Source organism: Populus nigra, chromosome 19, assembly GCF_951802175.1.
Source record: "Populus nigra chromosome 19, ddPopNigr1.1, whole genome shotgun sequence".
Taxonomy (NCBI): Eukaryota; Viridiplantae; Streptophyta; class Magnoliopsida; order Malpighiales; family Salicaceae; genus Populus; species Populus nigra.
In genome coordinates, this window is record NC_084870.1 from 7,357,355 (window position 1) to 7,377,608 (window position 20,254).

The 20,254-nt window shown below is 32.8% G+C and overlaps 3 protein-coding genes and 1 non-coding gene across 4 annotated transcripts; 1 reads left to right on the forward strand and 3 right to left on the reverse strand.

The window, feature by feature from the left end:
* Positions 1–1,020: 1,020 nt before the first annotated feature.
* Positions 1,021–3,051, reverse strand: LOC133680674 (cytochrome P450 705A5-like). Its single transcript, XM_062103710.1, has 2 exons — positions 2,110–3,051; positions 1,021–1,936 (listed from the first exon to the last, which is right to left on the reverse strand). Exons 1-2 carry the CDS (start codon positions 3,016–3,018, stop codon positions 1,307–1,309), a joined length of 1,539 nt encoding a protein of 512 aa, XP_061959694.1. The 5' UTR covers positions 3,019–3,051; the 3' UTR covers positions 1,021–1,306.
* Positions 3,052–11,079: 8,028 nt separating this feature from the next.
* LOC133679505 (uncharacterized) lies at positions 11,080–16,348 on the reverse strand. Its single transcript, XM_062102115.1, has 13 exons — positions 16,189–16,348; positions 15,936–16,031; positions 15,546–15,623; positions 13,626–13,706; positions 13,327–13,546; positions 13,192–13,250; positions 12,944–12,993; positions 12,771–12,858; positions 12,417–12,674; positions 12,214–12,306; positions 11,983–12,087; positions 11,651–11,767; positions 11,080–11,543 (listed from the first exon to the last, which is right to left on the reverse strand). The coding sequence occupies exons 1-13, from the start codon at positions 16,252–16,254 to the stop codon at positions 11,478–11,480; spliced, it is 1,377 nt and encodes a 458-aa protein (XP_061958099.1). The 5' UTR covers positions 16,255–16,348; the 3' UTR covers positions 11,080–11,477.
* A 533-nt stretch (positions 16,349–16,881) lies between these two features.
* Positions 16,882–16,954, forward strand: TRNAA-UGC (transfer RNA alanine (anticodon UGC)). Its single transcript has one exon. It is a non-coding gene; the product is annotated as a tRNA-Ala (tRNA).
* Positions 16,955–17,681: 727 nt separating this feature from the next.
* LOC133679586 (F-box/kelch-repeat protein At5g26960-like) lies at positions 17,682–19,143 on the reverse strand. Its single transcript, XM_062102228.1, has one exon. It carries the CDS (start codon positions 19,121–19,123, stop codon positions 17,861–17,863), a length of 1,263 nt encoding a protein of 420 aa, XP_061958212.1. The 5' UTR covers positions 19,124–19,143; the 3' UTR covers positions 17,682–17,860.
* Between the last annotated feature and the right edge of the window lie 1,111 nt (positions 19,144–20,254).

Consider the following 20,254-nt stretch of genomic DNA (forward strand, 5'->3'; position numbering starts at 1 on the left):
AAATAAGAAGTAATAAAATTTTAAGGATAAATAATTAATTTTTAATAAAAATAAATTTTTTGCTTAGTCATATTATAATTAATTCAACAAATAGGTACTCTATAGTGGTTTTGTTGAAGTATAATATTAATACTTGTTTAGTATGTAAGCTAAGATTGTGTTTTAATCTCTTATGCAAATTTTTATATTTGCCTAATATATATGCAATTATTTTATTTTGATTGTAAATTTATTATAATATATAATATTGCATACTTGTAAACTAAATTATAATGTATAATAGTGCATGCTTGTAAACTTTCATGATCAATAATGTAATAGTTTTATGACAACATGAACATCCTCTATTGTAATGGTTCTTAAAGAATAATGATTTACTAAGTGTATAATTTGAAAGAAATATGGATGAAAAGTAGTGGATAAAACCTTTTAATTAAAAATAAAAATATTAATGATAAAATATTATTTGATAAAAATATTAAAATCATTAGAGGCATTTTTTATGTTTACGCAGGAAAGAAACATAAATCACCCACTAAGACAACAACTAGTCATCAACACTAAAATATGTTAACAATAATATAAATTATATATTGAAGTTTTATTTAATTACTTAATTTTTTGAGTTGAGATGATTTATTAATATAGCATTAAAATTTTGATGATCAAATAATTACAAGTTCTAATTTTATTATTTCTATTCTAATTAATGAAATTAATTAAGCATAAGGTAGTTTAAAGAATTTTTATTTGAAAAGATATGTTAGAAAATAATATAAATTATATCTTAAAACCTTATATTATAATTTAATTTTTTAGATTGGAATGATTCTTTATAACATGAAATCACAAAAACATCTAAACATTATAAAGAAAATTAGCTAAGGGTGAAAAGAGACGATTATTATTAATCTTTGGACACACATATACTATACGGCATGTGTACACGTATAAACAGTATGCAAAAAAAGGAGTAAATAATAATATAGAAGTAAACAATCACTCATTTGTGATAGAATATGGCTCTGATATTCCTCATTGATTTGCGTTGGAGATTGCAACTCATGATTCTTGATGAGGATTAATTGTCACTCGTAAACATAACCACATTTCATAAAGCAAAGGAAAGAGGACAGATCTTGACCGTTGTTCCTGTCCCAACTAACTTAAAAAAACCATGCAAAAAACAAAGAAAGTAAAGGAAAGAAAAACACAGAACCACTGCCTGGCATAGAGGAGGGTGATTTGTATTGAGAGTGGATACTTAGAATTAGAACTGAAGAAGAACAAATGTTTAGACTGGGTTTTAAGCAGAAAAGAGGTTACGGTGGAGAACAGGAATGGCCATGAATGGTTTAGCCATGGTCTTTACCACGCCTGATTTGGAGTCCATGTTAACCTTCGATCCATCTGGTCCATCTCCACCGAGAACTTTCCAATCAAAACACTGAACCATAGCTGTAACACTACAATTAATCAAACTTGAGGTCATGTTGGTCCCAGGGCACATTCTCCTTCCTCCACCAAAAGGAACGTGAACCTGTAAGTTTTGCCCCTTGGCGTTGTCCTGTTCAGTCAAGAACCTCTCTGGAATAAAATCATTGGGGTTTTCCCATATCTTTGGATCCCTCATAATAGAGTATGCGTTCATTATCATTGTGATTCCTTTGGGTATATCATATCCTCCAAGTTTGCAATTTTCACCGCATATTCTATCAAATAGAGGCACCGGTGGATTTAGTCGCATTGCTTCCTTAACACATGCTTGAAAATAAGGCAGGTTTGGGATATCTTCTTCATCCACGAGTCTCTCTGTCCCAACAGCTGAATCTATCTCCTCTCTCAGCTTCTTGAACGCGGCAGGATGGTTGACAAGCTCTGCTAAGATCCACAGTATGGCATCTGATGTAGTATTGGTACCTCCTGTGAAAAGATCCTGGGAGAGAGAGAGAGAGAAACAAAAAAGCGGAAATTAAAAAGGATGTTTAATAAATAAGATTAATTAAATTTTGACAATTCATTCCAAGTATAATTAAAAGAAAGAAAGTATTGATCATCTTGAAAGAGAGATTAACTAATGAAGGAGGGAAAGGGATGGCAAATATTTACCAGAAAGAAAGTCTTCATTTGCTTCCTGGTTATCCTTATTTCAGCATTTTTATCATGATACACTTCCAAAAGAATATCCATCAAGTCTTTATTCTCCATGTGAGGACCTTCTCTCTTCGCTTTCTCCTCATGCTCTACCAAGACGTTCTCAAACAATTCATCATACCTTTTGGGCACGTCGGCAATTTTCTTTCTCAAGTACCATATACCTATCCTTTTCAAGGGACCAAACACGCTAAATAAAGCAAGCTTTGCAGCCAGATCAAAGGACTCACTCACCAGCCCTCTACACTTCTCAGCCTGATTATCTTCCCCTGAACACCTAGCACTCATAATCATCCTGCAAGTACTATTGTTTGCTAGTGTTAAAACCTCAGCACTCACATTTGCAACCTCATCTTTTTGACCTATCTCCAACATTTTACTCAAAAACCTCACAACTTCTTCGCGTCTAACATTCTTTAACTTCTTCATCTGTCTAGTCCCCAACAATTCTGTCGTACAAATTTTCTTCATGAATTTCCAGTAATTCCCATACGGGGCATTGAAAAAGCTTGTTGAGCTTCCAAATAGTAAATTATCCTCAAAGGGGGATTTTATTCTAGAGGCAAAATGGACATCTAGTGCTTTGAAGATTTCTGTGGCCAGTGGAGCGGATGAGACAAGAACAGCAGGATAGGTGGCCAAGCGGAGATAGAGGAGAGGGCCATATTTATTGTTGAGAGCATGGAATCCTTTGTATGCTACTGGGGTTAATAAATGGAGGTGGCCGATCAAAGGAAGTGTGGGTGGGCTTGGAGGGGGGCAATAACCGGCAGGTTTCTTGCCGGGCCTCTTGAAGATGAATTGAAGGAAGACTGTGATAACCCATAGTACGAAGATGGCTAGGACATAGTGGATGGCGATCATGGTGGCCGCTTAGAGAAATCTAACTGACATGCAATTGGTGAGTATTGTTTTGAACTAAGTTCTTATGTATTTATAGCCAACTCTGCCCTTTACCCAAGCGTTGCGTGGGCAAGTAAGGATGAATAAAGATTTCTTAGGAAAATAAAAAAGATGAATTAGCTTAATTTGTTTTTAATTATTAGATATTAAGATTTGATGTATTTTCATAGTTTTATTGTTTTCAATAAATATTTAAAAGTAAAATCATTTTCACAGATGAAATCTAATTAAACATATGCAGAGACACCACGCCTAGGAAGATTGCTTGAACCAAACAGAACCATGGAAGGTTTTTCAACTGTCAAATTGATCTAGAATTGAATGGTGAATGCATATATATGATGTTAAACTATTGATTTGTCTTATATATTTTGTGACAAATTAAGTTCTTCGAAAGAACCGAAGATAGTGAAGCCTGTACCATGATAAAAGGTGTAAGCAAAGTACACAACACTTGTAACCTCGAAGAATACAACAGATGATCAAAGTGGTTTTCTTCTTCTTGTTTTCTTTTAAGATTAACATTTTTTTTTAAAAAAAACTATTTTTTAATTAAAAAAGAATGCATTAAATCGATGCATAGTTTAGAAAAAAAAAAAACTAATCAACCCTTATACCAAAAATAAAAAAAATTTCAAAAACACATCTATTTAAATTTTAAGTGATGATTTTGGAGAAGAGTATTTAATTATGATTATTTTCTTAAGGTAACCAGGAAAGTTCCTATTCAAACAAATAGGATAATTTGCACAATGAGCTAGCTAGTCAATACACTTCAAACAAAGCAATCTTTGAATAATAAATAATGTGATTGCCTGAATTATGTTATATTAAAATAATATTTTTATATTTTTTTAAAAATTATTTTTTACATCAACTTGTTAAAATAATTAAAAATTTTAAATAAAATTTAAATAAAAAAAATTCAAACTTTTAAAAAATATAATTTTAATTGAAGAGACTGATCTGAAGTGTCATGTCTTGCAGTGACATGACTCTCCACGTGTATTTATTAATTTGCAATATATAAAACATATATGAATTTTTGAAATCCATGCCATCACCGTTGACAATAATAACTGACAAACGTTAAAAATTGAAATTTTGTTTTTAAATAAAATAGACAACAATGAATGAAAATTGACTATTTTTTTTAACATATGGAGGGGATCGAATAATTGATAATAACAGGTACGGGGTTAAACTACGGTTTTTACCCTAATTTAATTTCCAATTTTTCAAGGACAAGATTTTATTGATTTTACCTCAAATAGCTATCAATTAACAGCCTTTTGTAGGATTTTTTTTTTTTGGTTTGGTTGGGATCATTAGCATGTTTTATATTTTTTATTTGAAATAAAATTTAACTAGTAATCTTTCTAATTAATCTTTTTTTCATATTTGCATCAATTATATTATTATTATTGCATTCTCCATAAAATGATATGACGAGGGAAGAAGATCCACTTATAAATTAGCTTAGCTTCCTGTTATACACTAAAATTAATCAAACAGTTACAGAGAATGATAAAAAAGAACAAGCAAAACTTGACTGTAAACTGAACTTTATCACTTGAACATGAATAGTAAATGAAAAATATAAAGAGTCCATATAATACAAAAACCTTAAAACAAGAAATAAACAGGTAATTACCAGAAGTTATATTGAATAAGGTAAGAAAATGATTACTAGAGTTTGGAAATTATCTTGAACTTTTTTATTTAAAGAAGAAAGTAAGGCAACTGAGAACAAATTGAACAACTCAACAATAGTTAATTTCTTTGTAAAAAAAAAATCAGTTATATGAGAAAAATAATTTAATTTCTTTTTTTTTTTTTTGGAAGGGATCATCCAAGTGACAAACAACTTTAATGGATTGACTTGGTGCTTAGGATTGTCTTATTCCTTAAGTTTTTAGGTTTAGATATTTTGGTAGAGAATTTATTTAATTTTTCACTGTTAAAAGAAACCACCTTTAATGTCTACATTCTTCGCGCGCGCAGAAAAGGCCACCAACCCTATCCAGCAACACTGAATCGTGATGGATCTTTGACTAGATGATGTTAATTCTGGGATCTTGAAGGTGGATATGAAGGAATTATAAAATGCTAATTAATGAGAATAATGTCAACGGGTTTACTTGGAGATTTTTTTTTTGGATTCGAGGAAACCTCACTTTCCGTAAAGTATATTTTGTGGGCTCAGGTAAGTGAGTAAAATCCCGACTGTCCCAGACTCTTACAAGAGGTGCATGCCCTGACTCGAACTCGAGACTTGCTGTGCAGATCTTAAACTCTTTGTCACCACGCTACGTCTCTTGAAACGTTTACTTGGAAATGGTGCTTGCTTGAATGGTTTTCTAAATCCAAAAAGATCATGAACTCTTTTGCTAATTTCGTCAAGACGTATAGAAGTTTTAAAGAGATTGGATTTTTTATTGTTTGTTTTATTATGTTTGATTCATAGGAGATTGTAGATGAGGTTGAGACGGTGTTAGTTTATGATCTTATTTGATATTATGCAAGCGATTGTTTTTTTAAAATTATTTTTAATATTAATTTATTAAAATAATTTTAAAATACTAAAATAAAATTTTAAAGAAAAATAATTAAATTTTTTTAAAAAAATAAAAAATTATATTCCACATGAGAGAAGATGGAAGTCAAAGGAGAAAAATATTGCAAGAAATAGGAGGACGTACTATCACGGTTCTTGCCCTTGTTCATGCACCCATTCTGGGTTAGGGTTACCTTTCCATTATTGACAGTTGAAATTTAAGTAATGTACGTCACCAGATCGCTGCAATGACTTCAAATCTTTGACTCCCTTTATTTATTTATTTATTTTATTACTTAAAGTTAGTTAATTATTGGGTTTTCATTAATATTGGATCTCCTCCAGTGGATTTTGACAGTTGAAAAATGCACACAATATCAAACCAGGCCACGTGATGCATCCTCTGTTTTAAAAACAAACAGAGACTTTTTTAAAATTAATTTTTTATCACGAAAAGAATTTTAAAATTAATTTTTTATTTAATTATACCATAATAAAAAGAGACTTTCATAAGAAAAATAATAAATAAAATCATGGAGAAAAAATATATTTAAAAAAAAACATTTTTTTTCCTGGTTCATGTAATTTTGTTAAAAAGCAACAATGATAAAAAAAACACATATGTAGGTGTTATTGATACATTTTCTATTTACAATTAACATTTTGATCATGAATTTAAAATTTAGTGTATGCATTCAATAGAAAATAGATTAAAGACTGTGCATAAAAAATGTTAAAAAGATATTTGAATTCTAATCAAATACTAAGTTGTTAGATAATAAAAAAATATTATAATTTTATTCAAAAACAAACCTAAAGTTAAATGGTATTAATGGAATGATATAATAAAAACAATTGTATTTATTTTCTTTTATTATTATTTTTAAAATACTAATAAAAGCACCCACCAAACTTGGCCTAATAGGCCAACTGTTTTGCCTTGACTACGCGTAGCCCACTAGTTCAGTGTTTGAAAGCCTTTAGAGGTGGCCACAAAGTCAATCAAGACCTCAAGTAGCTTATAAATTCATTTTCTCACCATTTTTTCAAAAAAGAAAAAGAAATGCACCCTCAAGATTTTATTAAACCCATTTAGAGTCTTAAATCATAATTTAATCAATGCAAAAATTAAAGATTAACTTGAATCCAAAAACAATCTCAAGAATCCAACTACTTTTTCAAGAAAAATAACAGATAAAAAATATTTCAGTGAAACTTTTCTTGTCAAATGAAATTCACTCACAAAAAATAATTATTTTTGTGGTTAGAATGTGGCCAACCCATGAATTTCTCTCTCTTTATTATTTTTTAATAACTTTCTCTTCTTGGTTTCTCGGACTAGAGGTTGAAAAAATAAAATGAAAATTAAAGTTTTAGACCAAAATATCAGATAGAAAACTAAAGAGATCAAATAGTAACTTTGACAAATATCCAAGGAGAAATCCAGGAAAAAAGCGTGAGGACCATTTTTTCCCTATTTGTATACAAGGCTTCGTATTACGCTCATTTCATAGTTTTGGTCCCTTAATTTTCAATTTTCTCTCAACTATAAAACCAAATTGTTTTTTATAAAATCAAATATCAATTTAGTATCAAGATATTTTTTTTTAAATCATAATAATATTATAAAAAATAATTATAAATAAATTACAAAGTTTAATTTCTAATAAATACAATAACACTAAATTGAAAAAAAAAAAGAGGGTCACATCTTAATTTTGGAGCCACAGTCAACATTGTTCTGTGAAAGGTGGTAATGACTAATGGCAAAGTCAGCGATTTGGCTTTCATTGATTTACATATACTAGCTACTTGCATTATCGAAAAATGACGCGACGCGAAAATCATATAAATTCATTGACTATAATTAACTGAGAAAGCCGTGTTTTTTTTTTAATTTAGTTTAATGATCAATAATTAAAAAATTCTTCTCGGAGCGATGTTTGTCGACCAAGACTAGGCAAAAAACGACAAAAACTCAGGAAACGGCTACTTGTGATCTTGGACCACCAGTCACCATTTAACCTTCAATGACAACTACCATTTCTATTCCTGTCACAGTCATCGTCATCTTCACTCTCATTTTTTCATTATCAACCACCATAAATGTCAACCAAGTCATGTAGGGGGGGAAAAATCAAATAGGGCTGGAAGAGATTCTTATCATCGAGTTTTCTGATATTTTTTCCCCCCTGGGTGTGGTGTTGTAGTTGGTAGTTGATTACTAGATATATGCTTATTCTTTGTTGCTGGTGAAGTTAATTTTTTTATATATAAAAAAATGTTAGACTAAAAAGAATTATATAGAATTATAAACAATTCAATGCTAATCTAATGAAGAAAAATCACAAAAAAGAGTAAACCTTCAAAGAAAAAAGGGGAAAGCGTCGTCTTAAAAAAAAAAAACTTAGACGAACCTCTTAAACCTGATTTAATCTAAAAAACTTGCAACTCGTTAAATCCTGAACTTGAGTTCAATTAAGAAGCTTAAATGTCATCCAATTTAATTTTGAAGGATGAAATCGTAAAAAAAATATTAATAAAAAATAATGAGTATAAAATTTGAGAGAAAAACACCCAAAGGGGGATGAAATCTGGAAAAAAAAAAAGAAATGATCCCAAACAAACTAAATAGTAATTATAAGAATGAGAATCAAATTTGAAAGATTAAAAAATTAAAGAGGGTGAAATTGCAAAACATTTTTAATTTAATAGATTAAAAAATGGTTAGGGGTGGAATTAAAAAACAAATCATAGAGTGCTAACCCAATAGAACCAAATCTAGATAAAAAAACCCAAAAAAAAAGATATAAAGAAACATAAGCTCAAAAAAAGGAAGAAAAACAAAACAAACCTGGACAAATCTACTAAACCTAGTTTAATTTTCAAAACTTGTAACTTATGAAATCCTGGATTTGAATTCAATAAAAAAAACTTAGCTCTTAACAAATAATCAAACCGAAAAAAATAACAAAACAACACAAAAAAGAAAATTAATTTACAAAAAGAAAAAATGCAAGTCATGCCGAAAAGAAATATCCTCAAAGTCAAATAAAGAATCATTATCTCCCACCTCCCTCAATTCTTATTATCATCATCAATGACTTGTGAAAAAATATATATAATAGGGTTAGAAGAGATCATTATCATCAAGGCTTTTTTTTTTCTTGAATGTGGTGTTGCCGTAGTTGGTTACTAGATATATTGCCTACGCTTGGGTGTTGATTGAGCTAATTTTTTTATGTAAAAAAATTGTTAGGCTAAAAAGAGTCACGCCTAAATCCATCAAGATTATCAAACAACTCAGTGTTAATCTAATTGAAGGAAAACAACAAAACAAAAAAAAAAGAGTAAAACTTCAAAGAAAAAAGCAGGAAAAGTCATCTTAAAAAAAAAGAAAAAAAAACCAAGAAAATTTGGGCGAACCTCCTAAACCTGGTCTAATCTAAAAAAACTTGCAACTCGTTAGATTTTAAATCCAAGTTCAATTAAAAAGCTTAAATAGTTATCACGAGAATATGAATGGAATTTGAAAGACAAAAAAATTTAAGAGGGGTGAAATTGGAAATGCATACTAATTTTATAGATTATTCAAGATAAAAATAATAATAAAAAAGGGATCAAATATGAAGAACCAACAAATTAAAGGATTGTCCTTGAATTTTTAAGGGAGTTGCGTGAAAATCTAGGTGGAAAGAGAGAGAAGAAGGGAGGAAAAAAATATGGCCTCTTGCACCAAACTGCCATGAATGTTGGCACGCATAGCCTCATCAGGTCGAGGACGCTGAGATCTTTTAAATGCTGCCTTGAAAGATGGCATTTGGTGGTTGGAGAGCCCTTCACGCATTGTTCAAATGGCACAAGGGCTGCCGATAAGCTGGCACATGCGTTGCACACGCCATCTAGGGTTTTTTTTAATTATATTAAATAAATATGATTTACAACAATGCTCCTAGAAACCTTTGAAATTTACAATAAAAACAAAGTAATATGACAAAAGGTCTTTAGGTGAGAGTCTAAGTGGTTTTGTCTTCATAAGTGTTAAAGTAATTATATTATTCTATAAAAAAAAAATACAAAAATTGCCCTTGAGTAGTAACATTGAATTATTTTATTCAATGTTGAAAAGTGAGAGAAATTAATTAAATTAAAAAAATATATTTTTAAAAGAGCAAGATCTAACAAAGAGCACAAAAAAACCAAGACAATACCAGGTTGATTTAATATTGATAGATGAAATAAATTAATTTAATATAATTTAAAAATATTTCTTTTAAAAGAGGTAGATCTAGCAAAGAGGAAAAAAAAATTGAGGCAACCCATATTACTTTAAAAAAGTTAGAGAAATCCCATCAAAAGTGAAAAAAATATAGGATGACGAAACCAAAAAAAATATTAAAAAAAGGAATGAAAAAAACTAAGCAAACTTGGATGAACTTCCTAACCCCTAATTAATATCTCAAACTCGCAACCTGTTAAGCTTTAGACTTGTGCTCAATCGATAAGGGCAACATCCTAATTCTATAAATTATTTTAAATAAAATAAATATAAATTAAAAGAATGAGGACAGAATTAAACATATGAAAAAATCCTTAGGGATGAAATTGAAAAAAAATCTAAATTTATAAATTATTTCAAATAAAAAAAATACTAATCAAAAGACAAAAAAAAAAACTAACTAAAGGGCATTGAATTTTATAAAGATCAAATTTCAAAGATAAAAAAATATATTAAGGATGAAATTAAAAACAATTATTTTTATAAATTATTTCAAATCTTACCCCAAATGAGGTAAAAGTCATTTTGCTTCTAAGGATATGATAGCCATTATACTGTATCAAAAATTTAAATGAAGACCAATTTGCGCCCAATAAATTCAACAACGCCAATTAAATCCCTCAAAAGCAATATTTTTCAGTTTTGTGAAGAAGCGATTGGGAGCGGGGTGAAACCCATGTTTTAAGTAAAGATGTCTTCCCCGAAGACACGAAACATTGCTTCAGTAATTGCCCAGATGGGAAACTTCTCTGGCAAGACAGCCCGACAAAAAATTCTTAAATCAGTCCTCACTTTATTAACATACTATTTATTTTTGTATTTTAAAAATATTTTTAAAAAAATCAAATTTTTTTTATTTTAAATTAATATAATCTTTTTAATATACTAATATCAAAAAGATATCAAAAATAATTTTTAGAAGATAAAATAAAATTATTTTAATAAAAATTTAATTTAAAAAATAACCACTGTCTCACTTTCAGCCGGGACCAAACAGATTCTAGCACTACCAGTATCCGTGGAGCAGGACATGCAAACGCTTCATATATGATTACTGGTTGGCTAATCAAACGTTCTTGTCAGATTACATTATTTGCCCTGAAGTAATGTTACCACACAACTACAATAGAGGCTGAAGAACAAACATTTCGCATGCAGACACAAAATTACACTACAACAACCTTAATGGAGACAACCGGAATTGATAAATGCGTGATCCAGCAGCCAAGAACTTTGAACATCTTTTACAATGATATGAAAAAATTGGCGCTAATCTATTTTTTCCCGAGTCGTTAAAAATATATAGGATCGATTCTATCGGATACAAGCAACTCTGACCATATAAAAAGAAAACTGTAAGAACAAACAAACAAATGATTGAAGCTGAATAGTACACTCATTAAGATTGGTATTTCTCTTTACTTGCCAAATATTCTTTTTGCTTGCCAGAGGTATATCACCTGCTCTACTCGATGGCAGCAATCACCAAAATTTTCCTCTGACCTAAGATTAGCACACTGCACGATTCAGAAGACTCCTTCGCATTGGCATTCTCTTCCAAGCAAGGGTTTTTCTTCTTTACTTTTATTTTCTAGCCAAAGACTCTCCCTTGTGCTCACTGCCTGTGGCAACCACAAAACCTGCTCCAACCTGGAACACAGACAGAAAAATGAAAACACAGAGAACACATGAAACTGTGCTGTGCGTGCGTAGCTGTGTGAGAGAGAAGAGGTAGTAGGGAGAGAGGGTGAGATGACCTGGCAGTCTTTCAACACAGCTCGCTCTTGGAGCTGTGCATTGCTACATATCACAGAACCTTGGATTGAACAACCATCTCCAATGGTGACATGGTTCATGATGACTGAATTAACAACCTGCGGTTACGGAGTAATTAGATTCAATGACTCGACAATCATGTCGACAAAGTTAAAATCTGTTGTTTTCTTTATGAATGTATAAAAATTAAGGAAACATATATACAATGGCCAAAGCAATCGACCTCATAGGTTCATTCTAGCTAGTGTTATGGTATATACTATTTCTTGTTCATTCTAGCTTGTGTTATGTTTATGATTTAAAATCTTCATACCTTCACATTGGAACCTATCCGGCAGTGACGGCCAATGACAGATCGCTTGACACTACACTTGTCACCCATTTGTGAACCTTCCCATAGCATACAATGAGGCCCCACCTACACTCATCAAATTAACATCCAAGTATACGACCAAATGTACGAGACAAAGCCCACAAGATAAATTATTACTGAGACTAAATAAGTAGTTTTAGAAGTGAGATTTTTTAAGTTTGCTAGACTCACAGTAGTTCTTGATCCAAGCTGTGCAGAAGGATGTATGATGTTGTTATGAGCAGAGAAGGAATAGCCTGACAGATGACTGGCATCACCTATCACCTGACATTTCACAGATTGAAAATCAATTTCAACTAAATCAATAAAAACTGCAAAAATAGATTTGAAAATTATAATAATAGCAAATAAGAACGTCAGCAGCATAAACTCACATCTCGATTTATATCACTGAATGCTTGAATAGAATTTAAGCGCTGACAGTATCTGCTCTCGCTGGCAATATAAGCACAGCATTTATGGATTCTTCGAACCAGAGAAGAATCGTTGTTACTCGAAGCATAAAGATCATGGAAGCTCGGAGTAGATGCATTAATCAAGATCCGAGATACCACTGCTTGGTTGTTTTGGGAACTAACCTTCTCATTTCCATTTTTTGCTTGTGGTGCACCATTCAATAATACCTCTGATTTCTAACATTAAATGGATATATTTGCACCAATTTAAGTTTTCTATATCAACATGCAAGCCAAAAAAAATCAATTATAAAAGGAATTTATTTGACTAACCATCTGACTCCGAACAAGATAAGGCAGCATATCCTCTTTTAAGCTTCGAAATTTATCCTTTTCATCCAAAACTTCTTGCAAAACAGACCTGAAAGAGATACACAGGGGTGGTGTGATGGAGGACTCTTGATAAGAAAAACAAGGAAAAGATGACAAGTTAAAAACAGACCAACCTCTTGAATGCATACATATGAGCATCCATGAGATCAGCTCGTATTTCCATCTAACAAAGTGACAGAAAAGAAGAGTAGAGTAAGAGCTACAGTTCATACAAAATATCATCAAATACAACTAAGAACTAGAAATATGAAAATAATAAAAGTACACATGCTGGGATTTTAATCTGTTCTGGAAAGCACAAAAACTAAACAAGGACTGGAAGTTTTTAATAAGATGATTGAGATAGATGGCTCTCCCTTACCTGATCCACTGCACGAAGAATGCTTTTCTGGATTCGAATTTCTTTCTCAACTTCAGCTCCTGCAAGAAGTTCCAGCATGAGCATTATGAGCAGATAAATGGAACTCTGAATAACACAAAATCCAAAACATCTAACCTGTTGCTATGTGTAATAAAAACTGTTTTGAGGGGTCCAAGCCAATGATGTTGTGGCGTCTTGGTTTCTTGATTTTATCTTTTCCACCTGAAGATCCAGACTCTGTAGGTCCACTGACAGGAGCAGAGCAAAGCATTGTCGTCACCACTGCATCGTGCTGTCTATGAACGGCTGCAAGTGCACCAGGAGGAATGTCAGAAACAAGATCTCCACTCACAACCTGCAGGAAGATGAAGCATAAATGGCTGCAAATAATTGAAGGCTTAGAACTCAAAACTAAAAGGTGTTTATATGCTGACCAAAATGTCATTTGCAGTCAAGTGGTGAGCAATGGCCCGAAGAGCACCAGCTGTTCCAACATCCTCTGGAACTGCAGCAACCTACAGCATTATAAAGCATCTATAAAGTCTACTTTTAGAGATAAAAAATGAATGACAAAGAGAAGAATACCATGAGTTAATAACAATCCTGAAATATAACAATGCGTGCATCGAGCATTGATGCTCACGAAATGCAATATGTTGCAACACAGAGCACATGATGCCAGCTTCCATTTGTAAGATTGCAGAAAAATGAAATGAAATCTTTTTAGAGAATAATATGAACTGCATATAATAAATGGTATCTCTGAGGCAAAGATATTGGTAGTGTATATGGCCTCCAGCAAGACGCTAAAAAACTAACAAAACAGCAAGTTCCAAACTGATTTGGCCCAGGTCCATGACCAGTGTGTTTGCTTTCAGTTTAACAAAGAATTGAAGTACAGTACCTTTCAGTTTCAATTGACTTGTTCTTGTAAGCTTAAAAGTGGTGTGCATTTTCAAAAAATTCAACAATCTCTCTCCTATTTTATGGTTTCATACACCAGCATCAGTCATTCAACAGTAGAAAGTCATGCAATAAAAGATATGCCTGTGCCACAATTATCATAATGCATAACCTAGTCCTAGGACAACGTTCTTATTATTAGTTATTATAAGCTGTAGTATCCTAAATAATCACTCTTCCCATAATGACAGTGATTAGGGATTCATAATCACGTTTTTACCCTTCTTGTTGTTATTCAGAATATTCACACAAAACAACACAGGAGCATAAAAAAGACAAAAGGTGTGGTCTGTATTGATGTTTAATTTTCAGCTTTTCACGTGCCTAAAAGATGGGATGGAAAAGGCTGAAAGGAAAATGGCAGTGGATTCACATGATTGTTTTTGACAAGAAGCCCCCCTGGACCACTATATTAGTATAAAGTACTGAAGAGAATGCATCAATTAGCCACCGAGTGCACTAACTGCAAGTGGATTGAGGAAAAAATGTCTCAACCACTACCAATAAGGAATGAGAAAGGAAGTCAACAGTCACAAAAAAAAACAGAAGGGGGTTGGGGGATAGTAAGGGAAACATATTTGGTGACAAAAAAGCTTTTTAGAAATTTGATGGCATGTTAGCATGCCATGAGCTTTAATCATTGAGGAAAATAATTCCATAAGACTATCTTATGAAGTTTATGAGGAGATCTTTTTCTCAGCACTCGAAAACCAACATTGCAACAATCCATTGTTCATCAACTAACACTCTGCAGTATGGAGTTCAAAATTCTGCAAAGATTTTGAGCTATTCATTTCTCACCTTTTTCATCAAGCAGATGGAAATTTCCTAACATTAAGCGTGTTATTTCAGTTGCAAAATATGCAAAGAGCAGAAAAACAGGGATTTGTAATGAAACAGATAAGTGATAGGGAATTGTAATAATAGTCCTTTTCTTCCTGATATTACTCAGACCCTGACTCTGGCTTGAAGTCCCATTTTCTGATACTTTGAGACAGACAACAGAATAGTCTGCTACGAGGAAAACTCTTCTAAACATTGGCAAGCTCCAAATTTAGATACATACCAAGGCAGCAATTGACATACGTCCATGTCACATGGATCACCAAAATTAGTAACTATAGTTGATGTTCATTTGTCAAGGCCACGCTATAGTTTTAGTTATTTAGTTAAACAGTTCGCACAAAGTGAAGACTCATTTCTCAATTGTTTAACCTAATCATTTCCGAGCAATATTCCTACCAAATTCTACTTAGTTATTTCAGTAACCAAAAAACACCATACTCCCATACCATCAAGCACTAACCAGACAATTACAATCAAATTTGACCAACAAAATACAATTATTTTTATTGCATTAGAAATTCAAATTAAAAAAGAAAAAAAAATACCTCGACATGTAAACGATCAACATAAGCATTTGATATCCAACCACCAACGTGAAGAGCTGCATCTTCCCCTTCAACAACCTATACAGCAACACAAAAAAGGGGCTATTAGAAAGAAACCCTAAACCCCAAAGGCAACTAAAAAAGCCATCATTGTTACACATTTGCTATTAATTCACTTTATAATCTTAACAATGGAATTACACTTTAATAATTTAAATTATGAATGAACATTCCAAAACAGAAGCAGCAGCGGCTTTTATAAAGTTCAGTTTTCTTCTCCATTTTGCAATTTTCTTCCACCACCACTACTACTAGAGAAAGCAAAACAGAGCAAGCAAAAAGATACAAGGAATCACAAAAAAACAAAAGTTAAAATAAAGAGAAGCATACAACTATAAGATCCTTAAGATTACTGAGTTCCAACTGCTCCAACACGTAAGAAAGAACCGGTCGGTTCGCGACCGGAAGCAAAGCTTTTGGCACATCCTGCATTCAGCAAACAAAAATAAGCAAGAAAATAAAATCGAAGAGGGGACAGAAATAAAAATAAATCTTAGTCGGTAGAGCAATTAGAGCGGTTCTTATTTTTAATTTTTTTTTATCTCGAGAAACATACGGAAAGTGAATAAATCAGGAAGCAAACCTTGGAGACAAGAGGAAGTAATTTTTTACAGGTGCCACCGGCAAGGACGACAACTTGAAAATCCATCTCTCAATATTTTTTTTTTTATTTCTTTATTTTCGAGAGAAAGAGAGGGGGAAGCGAATCAGAACAGGGGAGGTTTTAGCCTTTAGGTTCTTTTTGGGTTTTATTTTTTATTTTAATTTTTAGGGGGGGGGTCATAGAATGAGAAATTTTACAGTGTTTGATGAGTAGATAGTTGTATTTTATTAGTTATTTTATTGACTTATTTTTAAATATAAAAAAAGGAAATAAATATAATAAAAATATTTTTATTAGGTTATAAATTTTATTTTTTATTTTTATCTATTTTATTTAATAAAAAATAAAAAATCAAAATCAAAATATTGCTAACTACTCTATTACCATAAAATTTTCCATACTGTAATGGAGGAGCGAAAAGATAGGAGAGGCGAGAGCGTATCTCCTTTCCTTTTTAACTCTCGAGCCTTAATTGGCCTGGTTTATTACCTATATTCATTAGAAATTAATAAAATAAAAATGGGACTTTACTGCCGTTGAGCAATTTCAGATTTTCAATCCTGTGAGTACCGTCGGAGTGTCGTTTCTTACCTAGCCTATCGCCATCTTGCTTTATTATGGGACTCAATATTTATATTCTAAATAAACTAATTAAAGAGTAGAACTCATAATGGGGATGTAGCTCAAATGGTAGAGCGCTCGCTTTGCATGCGAGAGGCACGGGGTTCGATCCCCCGCATCTCCAAACATTTCACACTAAACAGCCAGTAATTCTTTTTTTCTACTTGTATTTTCTAGCTTACGATGAGATAAGTTGGTTTGTAAAAATAAAATTTTCGTAATTCTTATGAACAATTTTTTTAAACGGTTTTGAGCAGTGAACTTATATTATATCGTGTTTTTGATGAACAACAACAGCAATAAATCATCTCCATACCATGGTAATCACTGTATTCAGCTGGAAGAAATAATTTTTGTCGGCTACATATAGTTTGAGATTACATATAGTTTGAGATTTTGAACTTCAACAGTGGCTACTAGAATAACTGATGATAAATTTACAATCGAGTGGGACTACGTTTGTTTTTACCCAAGGCGTAGACTATGTGTTCTATAATAATTGGTAAAATTATTTTTTGAGTTTTTTTAAATCTTTTTAATATGCAGTTATTAAAAATAAATTTTAAAAAATAAATAAACACTTCAAAAATTAACCTCATTCTCAATCTAAAACATGCTCTGATTCCTTTCCGTGCTAAACTCCATGACAAGGCTCATTAATAATGAATTCTCCAAAAATTGGTCAACAAATTATACTCCTTACGATAGTGTTTATAAAATGCATTTTCTTTGTCGGAAATGGTATGATTTTGTGCAAGAACACACAATCACCCTAATTTTGTCAATTTCTTTTACTCAAGCCAAAAATAGGCCAATCAAATCGACATGCCTTCAATTAAAAAAAAAAAATCAAACTCAATCCACGCCACTTTTTCTTTATTGTAAATAGTGTAATTAAAACATGTCACGAACACCCATGATTTTGTCTGCTATCTAAACGACATGCTTAAGGTCGCCCCGATAACGCTACCTTGCCTCATATGCACCACCATTATAAATGGCTATAAACTTAGCATAAATTTTACTCCCTCTAGCATTCCACAGTCACACAGGCGCCGCGTCGAATCACCTCCGGCAAATCAGGCCCTCTACTCCATTCTCCACTGATACAATCATAAATCAAGACCAATCCCTCTTTTAATCCCCTAACACTCCTTCCACTCCTCCTTAACAAATCATCAATGCACCCCCTAACTTGAATTAACACCATCTTGTTTTCAACTCCTACACAGCTAAACCTCACTGTACTGTCTAGTCTAACTTGAGCTGGCAATGGTGGACTCTTTATCCTGCACCACTTTCCAAACCCACTGCCATTGCTGCCACCTCCACCGCCATGCCTACGGGCATCAAAGCTCCAAAATGATAGCTCCACCGCGTGGCTAGCTAAAATGTAGACGTAGCCCGCCAGAGCACATGCAGCCACTACACACCCGCCACCAGGAACTGCTCTACTCCTTAACCACGCACGCGCCTCCACATCAAACAAATCCATCGAGCTGGCATACATATAAGCCTCTGTCCCTGCTGTAGCGGCGCGTGTGATTTCATTACCCAAGGCGCCACCAATTTTAAGTCCCCCAATCACATAAAACACACCATCAACAGCCGCCCCAAGGCAACCATATCGCCTCCTCAACGCGTTTGAAACCACGCGCCAAGTATCAGTGTCTGGGTCGTACTCCTCCAATGTTGCCCCAGCTCGTGACCCACCTCCTGCGACATAAATTTTACCCGAAAGCACTGCAGTAGCAAATTTCTTTCTCGGAAAAATCATTGAACATCTTGAAGTAATTATGCCACTCCAGACATCATAACAAAACATTTCGTTTCGCCCAATGATGTAGATTCTGGGTCCAATTACAGACAAACGCGCGTGAGAAAAGCTATCCAACGAGGCCAGAGGGAAAGGAAGACACGAAGCAACTTTCCACAAAGGGTCATTGGTATTGGCATCGTTGCCATTTTGGAGGCGGAGGGAGGCGACAAAGGGGGCAGAGAGGGTGAAGATGGTGGGATGGATGGAGTGGTTGAGACGGCGGAGGTAGAGGAAGGAAGGAGAGTGGAGGAGGAGAGACCAGCGGCGGCAAACGTGGGAAACGGAAGGGAGGGAAGAGGAAGGGACTCTAGAGAGGCATTCTAAGAGAAGATCGTCTGGAAGAGAAGAAAAAGTGGTGGTGGCGACTGTGATGATTGGGTTTGGAGATAGAGGGTTGGAGCTGGGGTCTTGCGGGTTTGGGAAGCAAGATTTCATTAGCCATGAGAAGGAGCGAGAGTTGCAACTTTCTGGCATGAAGTAGAGTTATGGGGGGGGGGGGGGGGGGTTTAATGGAGGAGAGAGGAGATTTGCCAGGAGGTGAAGCAGTTATTTATTTATGTTCAGGTGCTTGGACGCTAGCTAACAAGACATAGCCTTTTCAGAACAAAACAAAAAAAAAAAAAACATTTTTTTAACTTATAAAACTGGACTTTCTGGCGATTGGTCTTGCTGGATATTGAATAAACACGTCATCTTTTTTAACTTATGGATGCATGTGACATGTCTGCAGAATCACGATAGCAAGTGTTCTTTTTAAAACATAATCGTATTTTCGGAACAGTTTAAGGTATACTAATTAGAAATAATAGTATAGGGACCACATTGACTTATCAATCACACCAAGTGATATTGTTTTAAAATTCAATAGGTTAAGGAGTGAGGTTCTTTTTTATGTTGGGAGAAAAGATAATTATTTTTTCATATTAATATTTTATTTTTCATGTTTTAAGAAGTTGATGGTTGGCATAAAAAGATTTATCACCTTCAAAAATATTTTTTTTCTTAGGTTTAGGGACCTTCGTATAACAAATTCAATAGCTTTTAAAAAAGGAATTGTAATAAATAAAATAATAAATCTTAAATTTTAAGAACAATAATGTTTATCTTTGTTTTGGTATAATAAATGCTCTAAAATTTAAAAGTTTTAATTTTTAAATAATTAAAATTGTTAATCTTTTACTTTTAGTGAGTATTTGTACCCCATAAACCTTGTTATTTTGTTGAAATGGAGGGATTGAAAAGCTTTTTTTCTTCTTGATAACATTAATGATGAATAAATATCTCCTGCACAATATTAATAAAAGATAAATATCCTTTCACAATATTAATAAAATAAAAATATGGCAAGTTAGTGAGAAATTTTTTATACATATATAGGTGTAGTCATAAGAAAAAAAAATAGAATTTTACAGCCCAACATGAAACCTATAACAATTTTTATATCTTTAGCCCTTTGTGCTCAGCACACTACCAAACTCACAGTCAATTGTTATTATAGCGAGCTAGACTTATGCTACTTGAACTTAATTTATTACTGACCCCTAAAACATTGAGCCAAGCAACATGATAAATCTTTACTCGTTTGAGCTTAGCACATATCTAAAT